General features: G+C 41.6%; 1 protein-coding gene across 5 annotated transcripts in view; it reads right to left on the reverse strand.

Moving 5' to 3' along the window:
• Positions 1 to 21,681, reverse strand: part of PTK2 (protein tyrosine kinase 2) — a 360,567-nt gene that overhangs the window by 271,770 nt on the left and 67,116 nt on the right. Inside the window, exon 1 of one of the 5 annotated variants that reach the window (XM_056522846.1) lies at positions 6,503 to 6,523. The exons of the other annotated variants lie outside the window; for them this stretch is intronic. Coding sequence (XP_056378821.1) covers positions 6,503 to 6,521 — 19 coding nt within the window. The 5' untranslated portion in view covers positions 6,522 to 6,523. Of the gene's footprint in view, positions 1 to 6,502; positions 6,524 to 21,681 lie in introns of those variants that run through there. 5 annotated transcript variants of the gene reach the window in all.

Below are 21,681 nucleotides of genomic sequence, written 5' to 3' on the forward strand. Positions count from 1 at the left end.
TACAGATAAAGCTTTAGATAAGACCTGCAGTCCTATGTAACACCACAGATAACTGTGATAACTAAGTGTACAGATAAAGCTTTAGATAAGACCTGCAGTCCTATTTAATACCACAGATAAAGTGGTAACTCAGTACAGACAATGCAGAGGACCCCTGCAGTCCTATGTCACATCACAATTACATTGATAACTCTTAGTACGGATAATGTAGATGTTACCTGCAGTCCTATGTAACACATTAAACAATAACTCAGGACTGCAGGTCACTTCTACATCATCTTTACGGAATTATTTTATCTGTGTTATATAGGACTGCAAGTCACATCTACATTATCTAAGATAATGTATATCTGTACTGAGTTATTTTATGTTTTGCATAGGACTGCAAGACATTTTTTTTTTTACATAGTACAGAACACAGAACACAGGGATAACAGTACAGAAAATGTAGTGGACACCTGCAGTCCTATGTAACACCACAGATAAAGTGATAACGCAGTACAGATAATGTACATGCGACCTTCAATCTAAGGCTGGGTTCACATCACGTTTTTTCAAGTACGGTTCCCGTATACGTTTTTATTATTGAAAACGTATGGAACCGTATTGAAAACCGTATACATAGACAAATAATTGAAAACCGTATACATAGACAAATAATTGAAAACCGTATACATAGACAAATAATTGAAAACCGTATACATAGACAAATAATTGAAAACCGCATACAACTGGATGAATCCGGCTGCATACGGTTTGTCTGCAATAGTTTTTTTTCCCGCACTCAAAACCGCGGTTGACCACGGTTTTGTCTCCGGTTTAAAAACCGTACTGCAACCACATACGTTTTTTTTTTTCTTAACATGGACGTCAATGGGAAACGCACAAGTATACTGTTCCATACGGGAAAATCATGTACGGTTTTTACTTTGCACATGCGCATTTGCATCCTAAAGTAAAAATTTTTAAAAATTAACTTATTTAAAATAACATTTTTTAAAACGTATGTTTTTTCATTAAAAACGGACGGAACCGAATGCAATTTTAAGAACAGTATACGGTTCACTTTTTCCCATACTGTTCCATCCGATTTTTTGCCATACGGTTTTTAGAAAAACGGATCGAAAACAGTACGACAAAAACGTGATGTGAATCCAACCTAATGTAACAAAACAAACACCACCTGGATAACTGAGGAGTACAGATGATGTAGATGTGATGTGCAGTCCTATGTAACAAAACAAACACCACATGGATAACTGACGAGTACAGATGATGTAGATGTGATGTGCAGTCCTATGTAACAAAACAAACACCACATGGATAACTGAGGAGTACAGATGATGTAGATGTGATGTGCAGTCCTATGTAACAAAACAAACACCACCTGGATAACTGAGGAGTACAGATGATGTAGATGTGATGTGCAGTCCTATGTAACAAAACAAACACCACCTGGATAACTGAGGAGTACAGATGATGTAGATGTGATGTGCAGTCCTATGTAACAAAAACAAACACCACCTGGATAACTGAGGAGTACAGATGATGTAGATGTGATGTGCAGTCCTATGTAACAAAACAAACACCACCTGGATAACTGAGGAGAACAGATGATGTAGATGTGATGTGCAGTCCTATGTAACAAAAACAAACAGCACATGGATAACTGGCGAGTACAGATGATGTAGATGTGATGTGCAGTCCTATGTAACAAAAACAAACACCACCTGGATAACTGAGGAGTACAGATGATGTAGATGTGATGTGCAGTCCTATGTAACAAAAACAAACACCACCTGGATAACTGAGGAGTACAGATGATGTAGATGTGATGTGCAGTCCTATGTAACAAAAACAAACACCACCTGGATAACTGAGGAGTACAGATGATGTAGATGTGATGTGCAGTCCTATGTAACAAAAACAAACACCACCTGGATAACTGAGGAGTACAGATGATGCCGTACTGTAGATAAGACTTGGTGTCCTATGTAAAATCACTGTGATAATGACCCTATAAATAATACAGAACGTTGACAAGCAGATCTATGTAAACGCTCAGGTAACACATACGGTAGGTAAAGATGGTGATAATGTAACCAAATGTACACACCTCCCCTATGTTATCCCTACTGCCCCCAGTAAACCCCCCCCTCCCCTATGTTATCCCTACTGCCCCCCAGTAAACCCCCCTCCACCTCCCCTATGTTATCCCTACTGCCCCCAGTAAACCCCTCCACCTCCCCTATGTTATCCCTACTGCCCCCAGTAAACCCCCCTCCACCTCCCCTATGTTATCCCTACTGCCCCCAGTAAACCCCCTCCACCTCCCCTATGTTATCCCTACTGCCCCCAGTAAACCGCTCCACCTCCCCTATGTTATCCCTACTGCCCCCAGTAAACCCCTCCACCTCCCCTATGTTATCCCTACTGCCCCCAGTAAACCCCCATCCACCTCCCCTATGTTATCCCTACTGACGCCAGTAAACCCCCTCCACCATCCCTATGTTATCCCTACTGCCCCCAGTAAACCGCTCCACCTCCCCTATGTTATCCCTACTGCCCCCAGTAAACCCCTCCACCTCCCCTATGTTATCCCTACTGCCCCCAGTAAACCCCTCCACCTCCCCTATGTTATCCCTACTGCCCCCAGTAAACCCCTCCACCTCCCCTGTTATCCCTACTGCCCCCAGTAAACCCCTCCACCTCCCCTATGTTATCCCTACTGCCCCCAGTAAACCCCTCCCCCTCCCCTATATTATCCCTACTGCCCCCAGTAAACCCCTCCACCTCCCCTGTTATCCCTACTGCCCCCAGTAAACCCCCCCCCTCCCCTATGTTATCCCTACTGCCCCCAGTAAACCCCCTCCACCTCCCCTATGTTATCCCTACTGCCCCCAGTAAACCCCCTCCACCTCCCCTATGTTATCCCTACTGCCCCCAGTAAACCCCCTCCACCTCCCCTATGTTATCCCTACTGCCCCCAGTAAACCCCTCCACCTCCCCTATGTTATCCCTACTGCCCCCAGTAAACCCCTCCACCTCCCCTATGTTATCCCTACTGCCCCTAGTAAACCCCCCTCCACCTCCCCTATGTTATCCCTACTGCCCCCAGTAAACCCCCTCCACCTCCCCTATGTTATCCCTACTGCCCCCAGTAAACCCCTCCACCTCCCCTATGTTATCCCTACTGCCCCCAGTAAACCCCTCCACCTCCCCTATGTTATCCCTACTGCCCCCAGTAAACCCCCTCCACCTCCCCTATGTTATCCCTACTGCCCCCAGTAAACCCCTCCACCTCCCCTATGTTATCCCTACTGCCCCCAGTAAACCCCTCCACCTCCCCTATGTTATCCCTACTGCCCCCAGTAAACCCCCCTCCACCTCCCCTATGTTATCCCTACTGCCCCCAGTAAACCCCTCCACCTCCCCTATGTTATCCCTACTGCCCCCAGTAAACCCCCTCCACCTCCCCTATGTTATCCCTACTGCCCCCAGTAAACCCCTCCACCTCCCCTATGTTATCCCTACTGCCCCCAGTAAACCCCCTCCACCTCCCCTATGTTATCCCTACTGCCCCCAGTAAACCGCTCCACCTCCCCTATGTTATCCCTACTGCCCCCAGTAAACCCCTCCACCTCCCCTATGTTATCCCTACTGCCCCCAGTAAACCGCTCCACCTCCCCTATGTTATCCCTACTGCCCCCAGTAAACCCCTCCACCTCCCCTATGTTATCCCTACTGCCCCCAGTAAACCCCTCCACCTCCCCTATGTTATCCCTACTGCCCCCAGTAAACCGCTCCACCTCCCCTATGTTATCCCTACTGCCCCCAGTAAACCCCTCCACCTCCCCTATATTATCCCTACTGCCCCCAGTAAACCCCTCCACCTCCCCTATGTTATCCCTACTGCCCCCAGTAAACCGCTCCACCTCCCCTATGTTATCCCTACTGCCCCCAGTAAACCCCTCCACCTCCCCTATATTATCCCTACTGCCCCCAGTAAATCCCTCCACCTCCCCTATGTTATCCCTACTGCCCCCAGTAAACCCCCCTCCACCTCCCCTATGTTATCCCTACTGCCCCCAGTAAATCCCTCCACCTCCCCTATGTTATCCCTACTGCCCCCAGTAAACCCCCCTCCACCTCCCCTATATTATCCCTACTGCCCCCAGTAAACCCCCTCCACCTCCCCTATGTTATCCCTACTGCCCCCAGTAAACCCCTCCACCTCCCCTATGTTATCCCTACTGCCCCCAGTAAACCCCCTCCACCTCCCCCGTTATCCCTACTGCCCCCAGTAAACCCCTCCACCTCCCCTATGTTATCCCTACTGCCCCCAGTAAACCCCTCCACCTCCCCTATGTTATCCCTACTGCCCCCAGTAAACCCCTCCACCTCCCCTATGTTATCCCTACTGCCCCCAGTAAATCCCTCCACCTCCCCTATGTTATCCCTACTGCCCCCAGTAAACCCCCCTCCACCTCCCCTATATTATCCCTACTGCCCCCAGTAAACCCCCCTCCACCTCCCCTATGTTATCCCTACTGCCCCCAGTAAATCCCCCTCCACCTCCCCTGTTATCCCTACTGCCCCCAGTAAACCCCCTCCACCTCCCCTATGTTATCCCTACTGCCCCCAGTAAACCCCTCCCCCTCCCCTATATTATCCCTACTGCCCCCAGTAAACCCCTCCACCTCCCCTATGTTATCCCTACTGCCCCCAGTAAACCCCCTCCACCTCCCCTGTTATCCCTACTGCCCCCAGTAAACCCCCTCCACCTCCCCTATGTTATCCCTACTGCCCCCAGTAAACCCCTCCCCCTCCCCTATATTATCCCTACTGCCCCCAGTAAACCCCCTCCACCTCCCCTATGTTATCCCTACTGCCCCCAGTAAACCCCTCCACCTCCCCTATGTTATCCCTACTGCCCCCAGTAAACCCCTCCACCTCCCCTATGTTATCCCTACTGCCCCCAGTAAACCCCCTCCACCTCCCCTATGTTATCCCTACTGCCCCCAGTAAACCCCCCTCCACCTCCCCTATATTATCCCTACTGCCCCCAGTAAACCCCCTCCACCTCCCCTATGTTATCCCTACTGCCCCCAGTAAACCCCCTCCACCTCCCCTATGTTATCCCTACTGCCCCCAGTAAACCCCTCTCCCCTCCCCTATGTTATCCCTACTGCCCCCAGTAAACCCCTCCACCTCCCCTATGTTATCCCTACTGCCCCCAGTAAACCCCCTCCACCTCCCCTATGTTATCCCTACTGCCCCCAGTAAACCCCCCTCCACCTCCCCTATGTTATCCCTACTGCCCCCAGTAAACCCCCTCCACCTCCACTATGTTATCCCTACTGCCCCAGTAAACCCCCCTCCACCTCCCCTATGTTATCCCTACTGCCCCCAGTAAACCCCTCTCCCCTCCCCTATGTTATCCCTACTGCCCCCAGTAAACCCCTCCACCTCCCCTATGTTATCCCTACTGCCCCCAGTAAACCCCCTCCACCTCCCCTATGTTATCCCTACTGCCCCCAGTAAACCCCCCTCCACCTCCCCTATGTTATCCCTACTGCCCCCAGTAAACCCCCTCCACCTCCCCTATGTTATCCCTACTGCCCCAGTAAACCCCCCTCCACCATCCCTATGTTATCCCTACTGCCCCCAGTAAACCCCCTCCACCTCCCCTATGTTATCCCTACTGCCCCCAGTAAACCCCCTCCACCTCCCCTATGTTATCCCTACTGCCCCCAGTAAACCCCTCCACCTCCCCTATGTTATCCCTACTGCCCCCAGTAAACCCCTCCACCTCCCCTATATTATCCCTACTGCCCCCAGTAAACCCCCTCCACCTCCCATTATATTATCCCTACTGCCCCCAGTAAACCCCCTCCACCTCCCCTATATTATCCCTACTGCCCCCAGTAAACCCCCTCCACCTCCCCTATGTTATCCCTACTGCCCCCAGTAAACCCCCTCCACCTCCCCTATGTTCTCTCTACTGCCCCCAGTAAACCCCCTCCACCTCCCCTATGTTATCCCTACTGCCCCCAGTAAACCCCCTCCACCTCCCCTATGTTATCCCTACTGCCCCCAGTAAACCCCCCTCCACCTCCCGTTATCCCTACTGCCCCCAGTAAACTCCCTCCACCTCCCCTATATTATCCCTACTGCCCCCAGTAAACCCCTCCACCTCCCCTATATTATCCCTACTGCCCCCAGTAAACCCCCTCCACCTCCCCTATATTATCCCTACTGCCCCCAGTAAACCCCTCCACCTCCCCTATATTATCCCTACTGCCCCCAGTAAACCCCCTCCACCTCCCCTATGTTATCCCTACTGCCCCCAGTAAACCCCCTCCACCTCCCCTATGTTATCCCTACTGCCCCCAGTAAACCCCTCCACCTCCCCTATGTTATCCCTACTGCCCCCAGTAAACCCCCTCCACCTCCCCTATGTTATCCCTACTGCCCCCAGTAAACCCCCTCCACCTCTTACCATAGGGGGTCCTCTCCATGCACAACCGTTTCTTAAAGAATATTTCCAGAAGTGCGCGATTACTCCGACTCCTATCTTCCGTATCCCAGGGCTTAGCAGGCATTTACGATCACTCTGGTATTTCCCTGCAGGAACCTCTGATGTAGGAGAGCTGAGTGAGTGCGAGCTCCTGGCTCCAGCTACATCGAATGGCTTTTGTTCCCCTGGTCACACAATAGGCCCCATCACAAGGTCTATAGGACTCGGGGAGGTCGGTGGCAGATGGGGGGGATGGATCTCAAGCTCAGCGGTGGTGGTGGGGGTCTCTATAAATCTTCAATGTGACGTCTCCCCCCCCCCCTCCTGCAGGGGCCGCAAAGTGCAGATTATAATTTCATTTTCAGTTTTTTTTGCAGTTCAGGGAAAGTTTCACCTTCATTTAGGACGGGACATCTGTGCCCGGATTTTACCAGGGAGGGGTAAGAATTCTTCCTCCAATATAATGCACTTATTTTTTATCTATATTTTTAAGCAAGAGGTTTATATTTTATATGACAGTCTTGCTTTATTAAAAGGAATTGTTTTTGTTTTTATATGCAGTAAGTATTTATTTTCACATTTGCATTTGTTGAGCGGTCTAAGGCTGCATTCACACCTCGTTTTCAGCCTACGGTTGCCGGATACGGCTGGGGGAGGGGAAAATCGGGCGCTCCCGGACCCCAGCCGGACCGGCACTTAAATCCGTTTACTTTAATGAGCCGACTGGAATCAAACTGTGACTCTGGACGGCTAATTTTTGACCTGTATCCGGTTTTGTGACCGGACCTAAACCGTAGGTCCGGTCAGCTCATTTCAGTACCGGTCCGGCTGGGGTACGGGAGCGCCCGGTTTTCCCCTCCCCCGGCCGGATCCGGCAACCATAGGCTGAAAACAAGATGTGAATGTAGCCTAAGACAGTTTTTCCCAACCAGGGTGCCTCCAGCTGATGCAAAACTACAACTTCCAGCACTTGTACATGGCATACAAAAAAAACATGGCATTAAAAAAATTACCAAAATAAGCTATACAGCAGTGTTTCCCTATCAGTGTGCCTCCAGCTGTTGCAAAACTTCAACTGCCAGCATGCCTGGACAGCCAAAAGCTGTCAGGGAATGCTGAGAGTTGTAGTTTTGCAACAGCTGAAGGCACCCTGGTTGGGAAACACTGGTCTAAGGACTTGTTCACACAGAAACTGTAAGTATTAAATAATTCTGCCTCAAAATCCACGCCAATTTTTGGTTACGGTTTTTGAATTTGACACAGGTTACGAGATTGTGAAGGACATTTTGATGCAAATTCACATGGAAAGACAAGTTTATTCCGGGTGCATTTCAGAGTTACTAATGATTTTAATGGGGAAAATCCAATGCAGAAACAGATAAAAAAAAATTTGTTTGTTTTTTTTCAGAAAAAAAATATTCAATCCAGTTTCAAAGTACACATTTTTTTAGCATTCAATAAAAACACAAAACTGTTCACCACCCCCCCCCCCCCAAAAAAAAAAAAAAAAAAATGGAAAAAAAAAGTGATTTGGATGCGTAAATCATAGCTGATTGTGTGTCCAAATCTGCGTGGACGTCACTCACGTGAACAGTAAATACCTAATACTTTTAAGGATTTTTTTTAAGCTAGAAATGCGGAGTCCATACAGCATTTTTGTCTGTTTCACCTTTTCATTTCGGTACTGTTCATTTTACTGTATGCAAAAACAAAGTCAAAATATGCTATTGTAGGTGCCAAAGAAAATAAATAAATTACGTTTTTTTTTTTTCATGTTCGTCAATGGGCGATTGCTTATGCTGCATAACATTCAGTGCATCCGTTTTTGTATGTGTTAAACAGAAACAAAAATACAGTGTAAACACAGCCAAAGGGTACATTCCCACACAGCGTATTTGCTGCGTATTTGCTGCTGCGTATTTTATTTTCTCTGTTGAAGTCAATGGGTAGGAAAATACGCAGCACCAAATACGCAGCAAATACGCAGCAAAATACGCCATGTGGGAACGTACCCTAAGGGTGCGTTCACACTGAGCAAATAAAGAGTAATAAACGCTGAAAAATTTACGTACCGAAAAAAGAATTTTCTATTTGTGCGGAAATGGGGGAGAAAAGTGAAGGGTTTTTCAGCCACTTCCACACAAAAACGTTGTCGGGCGGAATTCTTTTTTACCATTCACTTCTATTGATTTCTGCTGGCAGATTCCGCTTGAAGAATTAACATTTTCTTTCTTCAAGCGGAAAGAAATTCAGCATTGGAATTCCGCTAGCAGAATTTCCGCAGTGTGAACAGGACAGCAGAAATAACATTAAAGTCAATGGGCAGAGGAGATGGGCATTAATTTGGAGCGGATGAATTCAAGAGGAATTACTCCGTGTGAACAGGGGCCCTTACTCAGGCATCTTATTTTTGTTAAGGGGGTTATCCAGGAAAAAACTTTTTTATATATATATCAACTGGCCCCAGAAAGTTAAAAAGATTTGTAAATTAATTACTTCTATAAAAAAAAAATCTTAATCCTTTCAGTACTTATGAGCTGCTGAAGTTGAGTTGTTCTTTTCTGTCTAAGTGCTCTCTGATGACAAGTGTCTCGGGAACCGCACAGTTTAGAAGCAAATCCCCATAGCAAACCTCTTCTACTCTGTGCAGTTCCCGAGACAAGCAGAGGTGTCAGCAGAGAGCACTGTTGCCAGACAGAACACAACAACTCAACTTCAGCAGCTGATAATTATTGGAAGGCTTAAGATTTTTTTAATAGAAGTAATTTACAAATCTGTTTAACTTTCTGGAGCCAGTTGATATATATATATATATATATATATATATATATATATATATATATATATATACACATACATACATACATACATATATATATATATATATATATATAAACATTTTTTTTTTCCTGGAATACCCCTTTAATTGCTTAGTTACCTTAATGTATTTTTATTATTTTTAGTTTGTTTCCTTATGCAATTATTTTCTCACCACTCTATGGTTTTCTGGTTACTCGCGGCCGTCCCTGTGAGAAGCTTTCTCGGCTGACTTGCCATATTGTGATCCCAGGCCCTGTATGTGTCACCGCAGCAGCCGGGATCATAATCCAGGAATTAAAATCCATACAAACCCCCTGTGAGCAGCTTCATGCTGCCGATTCCTATGTGGGCATGACGGACAGACCTCCCCCCACCATTAGCTTTGTCCTAGATTCCCAATTCATAAAGTGCGACTTTCCTGCCAGTAGCCAGAGGATCCCGGAGGGCAATAAGGCCATTATGATGCAGCAGAACCCTGTGCCTGGTCCTGAAACACAAGATGGGAGCCGACAGGAGACAAAGCTGTGGAGGAACCAAACACTCGATCCTGATAGATTTATGTGCGCGTTGTTTTTAACCGATTTCTTACTTTTTGCTGGTACATACTGTATAAGGCCACCATCTGAGAATAAGGCTGGGTTCACACTACGTTTTTGCCATACTGTTTTCAATCCGTTTTTCTAAAGAAAACCGTATGGCAAAAAACGGATGGAACAGTATGGGAAAAAGTAAACCGTATGCGTTTTTAAACAGTATACTGTTTTTAAAAGTGCATACAGTTCCGTCAGTTTTTATAGAAAGAAAACCCATACGTTTTTTAAAATGTTGTCCATTTTTAATGGGAGGGGTCTTGGGTGAGGACTTTAGGATCCAAATGCGCATGTGCAAAGTAAAAACTTATACGTTTTTCCCGTATGGAACCGGATACATGTGCGTTTCCCATTGACGTCCATGTTAAAAAAAAAAGTATGCGGCTGCAGTACGGTTTTTAAACCGGAGACAAAATCGTGGTCAACCACGGTTTTGACTCCGGTTTAAAAACCGTACTGCAACCGCATACGTTTTTTTTTTTTTTTTTACATGGACGTCAATGGGAAACGCACAAGTATACGGTTCCATACGGGAAAAACGTAAACGGTTTTACTTTGCACATGCGCATTTGAATCCTAAAGTCCCCACCCAAGACCCCTCCCATTAAAAATGGACAAAATTTTCAAAAACGTATGTTTTTTTTTTTTTTTTATAAAAACTGACGGAACTGTATGCACATTAAAAAACAGTATACTGTTTAAAAACGCATACGGTTTACTTTTTTCCATACTGTTCCATCCTTTTTTGCCATACGGTTTTCTTTAGAAAAACGGATTGAAAACAGTATGGCAAAAACGTAGTGTGAACCCAGCCTAAGACTCATTCTGCATCACCTATGGAAGAGCGGGACAATAGGACCCTCAGTCTTGTAAACAATTTTTTATGGACCCTAAGGACCCATTGACACTGAGTAATTCCTCTAAAATTCTCCGCTCTAAATTAACGCCCATCTCCTCTGCCCATTGACTTTAATGTTTTTTCCGCTGTCCTGTTCACACTGCGGAAATTCTGCTAGTGGAATTCCGACGCTGAATTCCGTTTCGCTTGAAGAATGAGCATGTTCATTCTTCAAGCGGAATCCGCGAGCAGAATCCAATAGAAGTCAATGGTAAAAAAAGAAAAATCCACCCGACATAGTTTTCGCGCGGAAATGGCTGAAAAACCCTTCACTTCTTCCTCCCCCATTTCCGCGTGCAATTCGGCGCAAATTGCCCATGAATTTCGCGGGAAGATAAAAAAATGCTTTTTTCTGCCCGTAAATTTTCAGCGTGAATTACTCTTGATTTACTCCGTGTGAAAGCACCCTAAAGATTGTTGGCGGACCAGTCATTCTGGGAGTTGTAGTTTTGCAACATCTAGGACAGTGATCTTCAACCTGCGGACCTCCAGATGTTGCAAAAACTACAACTCCCAGCATGCCCGGACAGCCGATGGCTGTCCGGGCATGCTGGGAATTGTAGTTTTGCAACATCTGGAGGTCCGTAGGTTGGAGACCACTGATCAAGGAGGTCCACACTTTGGAGACCACCACAGCCACTGATGATGCTACTGAATAATCACTAAGAAAGCCAATAGGTGCAGCATCTGCTTGAGGCTGTAATGATTGAGAACTACCCCTAAATATATTTATCAGCTCCCTGGCTATACATGACATTACATGGAGATTAAAGGGGTTATCCAGGAAGAATATATATATATATATATATATATATATATATATATATATATATATATATATATATATATATATAATTATATATATAATTATATATATATATATAATATATATATATATATATATATATATATATATATATATATATATATATATATATCTCAACTGGCTCCAGAAAGTTAAACAGATTTGTAAATTACTTCTATTAAAAAAATCTTAATCCTTTCAGTACCTATGAGCTGCTGAAGTTGAGTTTTTCTTTTCTGTCTAAAGCGCTCTCTGATGACACGTGTCTCGGGAACCGCCCAGTTTAGAAGCAAATCCTCATAGCAAACCTCTTCTACTCTGTGCAGTTCGAGAAAAGAAGAGATGTCAGAAGAGAGCACTGTTGCCAGACAAAAAACAACAACTCAACTTCAGCAGCTGATAATTATTGAAAGGATTAAGATTTTTTAATAGAAGTAATTTACAAATCTGTTTAACTTTTTGGAGCCAGTTGATATAAGAAAAAAAAAAGTTTTTTCCTGGAATACCCCGTTCACACAGCGGAATATTCTGGGGACATCGGAAGAATATGCCGCAACCTAGGATCGCTCGAAAATGCGCCATCTTCACAGAAGTCAATGCGTTCCGGGTGACTTCCACCAAAAGATTTGACATGTTTCTGCCACAGAAATTCCCGCCATGTGCAAAGTGCAGCAGAATCCCATTGAAAACAATAGGATTCTGCTACAACAGAATTTCCAAGCAAAATTATTCCGGAAGGATTCCGCAAGGGAATTCAGTCATGTGAACATGGCCTTAGAGAGGAACTAAAACAATTTGGGTTTTCAAAAAGCTCTAGTATTCTGATCCGCCACAGTGCTCCTTGTTTCCTTACTGACACAGTGTTATATGTTAAAATTCCAGCTGCCTGTAGACACCATAAGGGGGCACTCTCTCTGCATATGGATTTAAAGGGATTAACCAGGATTAGATCTGCATAGGAGCTTTCTGCCAAAAACAGCACCACGCCTGTCCTCAGGCTGTGTGTAGTATTGCAACTCCAAACGATTGACTTAAAGGGGTACTCCACTGGAAAACTTTTTTTTTTTTTTTTTTTTAATCAACTGGTGCCAGAAAGTTAAACAGATTTGTAAATTACTTCTATTTAAAAATCTAAACCTTCTAGTACTTATCAGCTTCTATTTGCTCCACAGGAAGCTATTTTATTTTTGAATTTCCTTTATGTCTGACCACAGTGCTCTCTGCCAACATCTCTGTTCATTTTAGGAACTGTCTAGAGTAGGAGCAAATCCCCATAGCAAACCTATCCTGCTCTGGACAGTTCCTAAAATGGACAGAGGTGTCAGCAGAGAGCACTGTGGTCAAACAAAGGAAATTCAAAAAGAAAAGAACTTCCTGTGGAGCAAATAAAAGCTGATAAGTACTGGAAGGATTAAGATTTTTTAATAGAACTAATTTACAAATCTGTTTCTGGCACCAGTTGATTTGTAAAAAAAAAAAAAAAAAAAAAAAAAAAAAGAAAGAAATATTCCAGGGGAGTACCCCTTTAAATGTAACTAAGCTGCAATACCACAAAGAACCTGAGGACAAGAGTGGCACTGTTTTCCTAATCCGGATAACCTTGTAAAACAGCTAGATGCTACAGCCACCTAACATCTTCATAGATAAGAAAACTATTCTAAGGGTACGTTCACACGGGCGGATTTTTTTGCGGAATTTACGCTGCGGAAAATCCGCCACAGTCCCTACTGACTTCAATGGGGCTTGCGGCGGATTTTCCGCAGCTTAGATTCCGCCACGGAAAATCTGCTGCGGAAAGCCGAAAAGAGCCCACCCACTTTCAAATACGCAGCGTGAAACCCGCAAAAAAAAATCCGCCCGTGGGAACGTACTCTAAGGCTGCGTTCACATTGAGTAATTCAAGAGGAAATTTACTTGAGTAACTTCTCTTGAATTCTCCGCTTAAAAATAATTAACATCTGCTTTGCCATTGACTTCAATGAATTTCACTCTGCACTGTTCACACTGCGTAAATTCCGCTCGCCGAATTCCGCCGTGGAATTCTATTCCGCTAGAAGAAAGAACATGTTTAATGCGCGAGCAGGAGTCCATTGAAGTCAATGTTTCCGCTTCAAATAGTTTCCGCACGAAAAAATAAAAAATAAATAGGGAAATTCCAATTGGTGGTAGTAGTCCAGCATTAAAAAAAAAAAAAGTAGTTTCCTCCTATATTCCGCGCGGAATGCGGTGTTAATTTTGCGCAAATTCTGTTTGCGGAATTTTTACGCGACGATTCCTCTCTTTCTCTTCCCCCTAAGAGTAAGACAATGATAAATTCTCATATACAGTTATAGAGCTTTTGCTTGCTGTCATTGAATAGAACCATTAAAGGGGTATTCCAGGCAAAAACTTTTTTTTATATTTCAACTGGCTCCGGAAAGTTAAACAGATTTGTAAATTACTTCTATTAAAAAATCTTAATCCTTCCAATAGTTATTAGAAGAGATGAGCGAACTTACAGTAAATTCGATTAGTCACGAACTTCTCGGCTCGGCAGTTGATTACTTTTCCTGCATAAATTAGTTCAGCTTTCCGATGCTCCCGTGAGCTGGAAAAGGTGGATACAGTCCTAAGAGACTCTTTCCTAGGACTGTATCCACCTTTTCCAGCCCGCCGGAGCACCGGAAAGATGAACTAATTTATGCAGGAAAAGTCAGCGACCGCCGAGCTGAGAAGTTCGTGACGAATCGAATTTACTGTAAGTTCGCTCATCTCTAGTTATTAGCTTCTGAAGTTGAGTTGCTGTTTTCTGTCTAACTGCTTTCTGATGACTCACGTCCCGGGAGCTGTGCAGTTCCTATGGGGATATTTTCCCATCATGTACAGCTCCCGGGACGTGACATCATCATTGAGCAGTTAGACAGAAAACTTCAGAAGCTAATAACTATTGGAAGGATTAAGATTTTTTAATAGAAATAAATTACAAATCTGTTTAACTTTCCGGAGCCAGTTGATATATATATAAAAAAAGTTTTTGCCTGGAATACCCCTTTAACATACAATGGTTAGGATTCCATCCATAGTAAAATGGTCACTGTACAGTGGTCCCTCAAGTTACAATATTAATTGGTTCCAGGACGACCATTGTATGTTGAAACCATTGTATGTTGAGACCAGAACTCTATGGAAACCTGGTAATTGGTTCTGAAGCCACCAAAATGTCATCCAAAAATAGGAAAAAGTGAGAATTAAATAGAAATAAGTATAAAACTAATATAAATAAAGCAAGTCCTTACATATAAAAAGTAAGAAAGATCGTCTGGGAGCTGTAATCACGGTCTATATCAGTGTTTCCCAAGCAGGTAGCCTCCAGCTGTTGCAAAACTACTACTCCCAGCATGCCCGGACAGCCAAGGGCTGTCCGGGCATGCTGGGAGTTGTAGTTTTGCAACAGCTGGGGGCTCCCTGCTTGGGAAAAACTGGTCTATGTAGAGGACAGGAGCTTCTTCAGGGTCCTGTACAGTACACACAATGTCCTAAAAAAGTTACATGGAGTCACCCTCACCTGGTGTCCAAATGCGCAGGTAACCCTGGTACAGGTAAAGAGGACAGAACATGTTGTACCTCCCTGTACTGTAGGGGGCGCTACCAGACATCAGGCAGTGCATACGCTTCAGTAATAAAGGGGTTTTACCAGTAAATTGCCCATTCTCATTGGTCAGATCTTCCGGCCATTGACACGTTTCACAGATCTGGATTGTCTGTACATTGTATGTTGAGTCTGGTTTCAACTTACAATGGTCCAGAACAGACCATTGTATGTTGAAACTATTGTATGTTGAGGCCGTTGTAAGTTGAGGGATCACTGTATAGGACATAACATCGGGGAAGGTCTCTACACTGACAGCAAGAAGAGCTCTTATAACTCAGCTTTCCCCATCAACGTACCTCTAGCAGTTGCAAAACTACAACTCCCAGCATGCCTGGACAGCCTTCGGCTGTCCGGGCATGCTGGGAGTTGTAGTTTTTCAACAGTTGGAGGTATGCTGGTTGGGAAACACTAACAACTGTGAGTGACTTCATACAGTCTATAATGATACAAATAATTAAGAATGATTGGCAGAAAATCGTAAAATCAATACAATAGAGCAAACGGCTGAATGAAGACACGGGACGCGTTACAGATGTTGTGTCGCTCTATATTGGGGGGGGGGGGGGGTTGGGGACCCAGCAGGTGCAAAGACCGGCATGTGACGCATCAAAAAAAAAAGAGCAAAAGGTCACATACAGCCGTCCTGCCAACCGTGAACCAAGTGGATTTGGGGATTTCAGCAACGTCAGGATGAGGCAGCGAGGCGCGATCATCTGCAGATATCAGTCTTCTTCTGGTTTCTAAATTATCAACCCATCTACAGCCAACATATCATTACATACTGCTATATATGGGATACATCCCCCCTGATCCTACCAGACATACAATGTTGTTCACCATCACAACACATTTTTAAAGGGCCATACACCGCATACCCATAAATACAAGAATCATTTTTCCAGGAGAAATTGTTCTGATCCTTGCAAATATAATGGCTACATATTTAACAATGTAATATAGCACCCCCAAGAGGATACTTGTAGATACTGCATCACTGACAACTATCACCGAAGCCATTGTGAGAAATGAATTTTCTTTGCGAATAAAATCAATTTAGTATCAGAGAACAAGACGAAGAGATACACAATAGGTCACAACAATTATTATTGGTTTTTATTTTAACCAAACCAGTTATTCTATAGGCAGACAAAGCAGATGACATTTATTTAAATTGAATATAACTACTATAATACTGCTCCTATATACAACTACTATAATACTGCTCCTATATACAAGAATATAACTACTATAAAACTACTCCTATATAAAAGAATATAACTGCTATAATACTGCCTCCTATATACAAGAATATAACTACTATAATACTGCTCCTATATACAAGAATATAACTACTATAATACTGCCTCCTATATACAAGAATATAACTGCTATAATACTGCCTCCTATATACAAGAATATAACTACTATAATACTGCTCCTATATACAAGAATATAACTACTATAATACTGCCTCCTATATACAAGAATATAACTGCTATAATACTGCCTCCTATATACAAGAATATAACTGCTATAATACTGCCTCCTATATACAAGAATATAACTACTATAATACTGCTCCTATATACAAGAATATAACTACTATAATACTGCTCCTATATACAAGAATATAACTGCTATAATACTGTATCCTATATACAAGAATATAACTACTATAATACTGCTCCTATATACAAGAATATAACTGCTATAATACTGCCTCCTATATACAAGAATATAACTGCTATAATACTGCCTCCTATATACAAGAATATAACTGCTATAATACTGCTCCTATATACAAGAATATAACTACTATAATACTGCTCCTATATACAAGAATATAACTACTATAATACTGCTCCTATGTACAAGAATATAACTGCTATAATACTGTTCCTATATACAAGAATATAACTACTATAATACTGCTCCTATATACAAGAATATAACTACTATAATACTGCTCCTATATACAAGAATATAACTACTATAATACTGCCTCCTATATACAAGAATATAACTACTATAATACTGCCTCCTATATACAAGAATATAACTACTATAATACTGCTCCTATATACAAGAATATAACTACTATAATACTGCTCCTATATACAAGAATATAACTACTATAATACTGCCACCTATGTATAAGAATATAACTACTATAATACTGCTCCTATATACAAGAATATAACTACTATAATACTGTCTCCTATATACAAAAATATAACTACTATAATACTGCTCCTATATACAAGAATATAACTACTATAATACTGCCTCCTATATACAAGAATATAACTGCTATAATACTGCCTCCTATATACAAGAATATAACTGCTATAATACTGCTCCTATATACAAGAATATAACTACTATAATACTGCTCCTATATACAAGAATATAACTACTATAATACTGCTCCTATGTACAAGAATATAACTGCTATAATACTGTTCCTATATACAAGAATATAACTACTATAATACTGCTCCTATATACAAGAATATAACTACTATAATACTGCTCCTATATACAAGAATATAACTACTATAATACTGCTCCTATATACAAGAATATAACTACTATAATACTGCCACCTATGTATAAGAATATAACTACTATAATACTGCTCCTATATACAAGAATATAACTACTATAATACTGTCTCCTATATACAAAAATATAACTACTATAATACTGCTCCTATATACAAGAATATAACTACTATAATACTGCTCCTATATACAAGAATATAATTACTATAATACTGCCTCCTATATACAAAAATATAACTACTATAATACTGCCTCCTATATACAAGAATATAACTACTATAATACTGCTCCTATATACAAGAATATTACTACTATAATACAGCTCCTATATACAAGGATATAACTACTATAATACTGCTCCTATATACAAGAATATTACTACTATAATACTGCTCCTATATACAAGAATATAACTACTATAATACTGCTCCTATATACAAGAATATAACTGCTATAATACTGCCTCCTATATACAAGAATATAACTGCTATAATACTGCTCCTATATACAAGAATATAACTGCTATAATACTGCCTCCTATATACAAGAATATAACTGCTATAATACTGCCTCCTATATACAAGAATATAACTACTATAATACTGCTCCTATATACAAGAATATAACTACTATAATACTGTCTGCTATATACAAGAATATAACTACTATAATACTGCTCCTATATACAAGAATATAACTACTATAATACTGTCTCCTATATACAAAAATATAACTACTATAATACTGCTCCTATATACAAGAATATAACTACTATAATACTGCTCCTATATACAAGAATATAACTACTATAATACTGCTCCTATATACAAGAATATAATTACTATAATACTGCTCCTATATACAAAAATATAACTACTATAATACTGCCTCCTATATACAAGAATATAACTACTATAATACTGCTCCCATATACAAGATTATTACTACTATAATACTGCTCCTATATACAACTACTATAATACTGCTCCTATATACAAGAATATACCTACTATAATACTGCTCCTAAATACAAGAATATAACTACTATAATACTGCTCCTATATACAAGAATATAACTACTATAATACTGCTCCCTATATACAAGAATATAACTACTATAATACTGCTCCTATATACGAGAATATACCTACTATAATATTGCTCCTATATACAATATAACTACTATAATACTGCTCCCTAAATACAAGAATATAGCTACTATAATACTGCCTCCTATATACAAGAATATATCTACCATAATACTGCTACTATATACAAGAATATAACTACTATAATACTGATCCTATATACAAGAATATAACTACTATAATACTTCTCCTATATACAAGAATATAGCTACTATAATACTGCTCCTATATACAAGAATATAACTACTATAATACTGCCTCCTATATACAAGAATATAACTACTATAATACTGCTCCCTATATACAAGAATATAACTATTATAATACTTCTCCAATATACAAGAATATAGCTACTATAATACTGCCTCCTATATACAAGAATATATCTACTATAATACTGCTACTATATACAAGAATATAACTACTATAATACTGCTACTATATACAAGAATATAACTACTATAATACTGATCCTATATACAAGAATATAGCTACTATAATACTGCTCCTATATACAAGAATATAACTACTATAATACTTCTCCTATATACAAGAATATTACTACTATAATACTGCCTCCTATATACAAGAATATATCTACAATAATACTGCTCCTATATACAAGAATATAACTACTATAATACTGCTCCTATATACAAGAATATAACTACTATAATACTGCTCCTATATACAAGAATATAACTACTATAATACTGTCTCCTATATACAAGAATATAACTACTATAATACTGCTCCTATATACAAGAATATAACTACAATAATACTGCTCCTATATACAAGAATATAACTACTATAATACTGCTCCTATATACAAGAATATATCTACTATAATACTGCTCCTATATACAAGAATATAACTACTATAATACTGCTCCTATATACAAGAATATAACTACTACAGTCATGGCCGTCAATGTTGGCACCCCTGAAATTATTCTATAAGATCAAGTATTTCTCACAGAAAAGGATTGCAGTAACACATGTTTATTCCCTTTGTGTATATTGGAACTAAACCAAAAAAGGGAGGAAAAAAAGCTAATCGGGCATAACGTCACCAAACTCCAAAAATGGGCTGGACAAAATTATTGGTACCCTCAAAATTGTGGAAAAATAAGATTGTTTCAAGCATGTGATGCTCCGTTAAAATCAGATGGAGCAAGTAATAGGTGTGGGCAATATAAAAATCCCACCTGAAAGCAGATAAAAAGGAGAGAAGTTCACTTAGTCTTTGCATTGTGTGTCTGTGTGTGCCACACTAAGCATGGACAACAGAAAGAGGAGAAGAGAACTGTCTGAGGACTTGAGCAAAATTGTGGAAAATATCAACAATCTCAAGGTTACAAGTCCATCTCCAGAGATCTAGATTTGTCTTTGTCCACAGTGCACAACATTATCAAGAAGTTTACAACCCATGGCACCGTAGCTAATCTCCCTGGGCGTGGACAGAAGAGAAAAATTGATGAAAGCGTCAACACAGGATAGTCCGGATGGTGGATAAGCAACCCCAAACAAGTTCCAGATATATTCAAGCTGTCCTGAAGGCTCAAGGAGCATCAGTGTCAGCACAAACTATCCGTCAACATTTAAATTAAATGAAACGCAATGGAGGAGACCCAGGAGGACCCCACTATGGAGGAGACCCAGGAGGACCCCACTATGGAGGAGACCCAGGAGGACCCCACTATGGAGGAGACCCAGGAGGACCCCACTATGGAGGAGACCCAGAAGGACCCCACTAAACAGGAGACCCAGGAGGACCCCACTATAGAGGAGACCCAGGAGGACCCCACTATGGAGGAGACCCAGGAGGACCCCACTATGGAGGAGACCCAGGAGGACCCCACTGCTGACACAGAGACCTAAAAAAAAAAAGCAAGACTACATTTTGCCAAAATGAACTTGAGTAACCAAAATCCTTCTGGGAAAACGTCTTGTGGACAGATGAGACCAAGATAGAGCTTTTTGGTTAATCACATCATTCTACTGTTTACCGAAAACGGAATGAGGCCTACAAAGAAAAGAACACAGTACCTACAGTGACATATGGGGGAGGTCAATGATGTTTTGGGTTGTTTTGCTGTCTCTGGCACTGGGGGCCTTGAATGTGTACAAGGTATCATGTAATCTCAGGATTACCAATGGATTTTGGGTTGCACTGTACAGACATGTGTCAGAAAGCTGGGTTTGTGTCCGAGATCTTGGGTCTTCCAGCAGGACAATGACCCCAAACATATGTCAAAAAGCCCCCAGAAATGGATGACAACAAAGCGCTGGAGAGTTCTGAAGTGGCAGCAATGAGTCCAGATCTAAATCCCATTGATCACCTGTGGAGAGATCTTAAAATTACTGTTGAGAAAAGGCGCCTTCCAATAAGAGACCTGGAGCAGTTTGTAAAGGAAGAGTGGTCCAACATTCCGGCTGAGAGGTGTAAGAAGCTTATTAATGGTTATAGGAAGCCACTGATTTCACTTATTTTTTCCAAAGGGTGTGCAACCAAATATTAGGTTAAGGGTGCCAATAATTTTGTCCAGTCCATTTTTGGAGTTTGGTGACATTATGTCCAATTTGCTTTTTTCCTCCTTTTTTGGTTTAGTTCCAATACACAAAAAGGGAATAAACATGTGTATAGCAAAATATGTGTTACTGCAATCCGTTTCCGTGAGAAATACTTAATTTTCTTGAAA

This window comes from Hyla sarda, chromosome 5 (genome assembly GCF_029499605.1).
Source record: "Hyla sarda isolate aHylSar1 chromosome 5, aHylSar1.hap1, whole genome shotgun sequence".
Lineage (NCBI taxonomy): Eukaryota > Metazoa > Chordata > Amphibia > Anura > Hylidae > Hyla > Hyla sarda.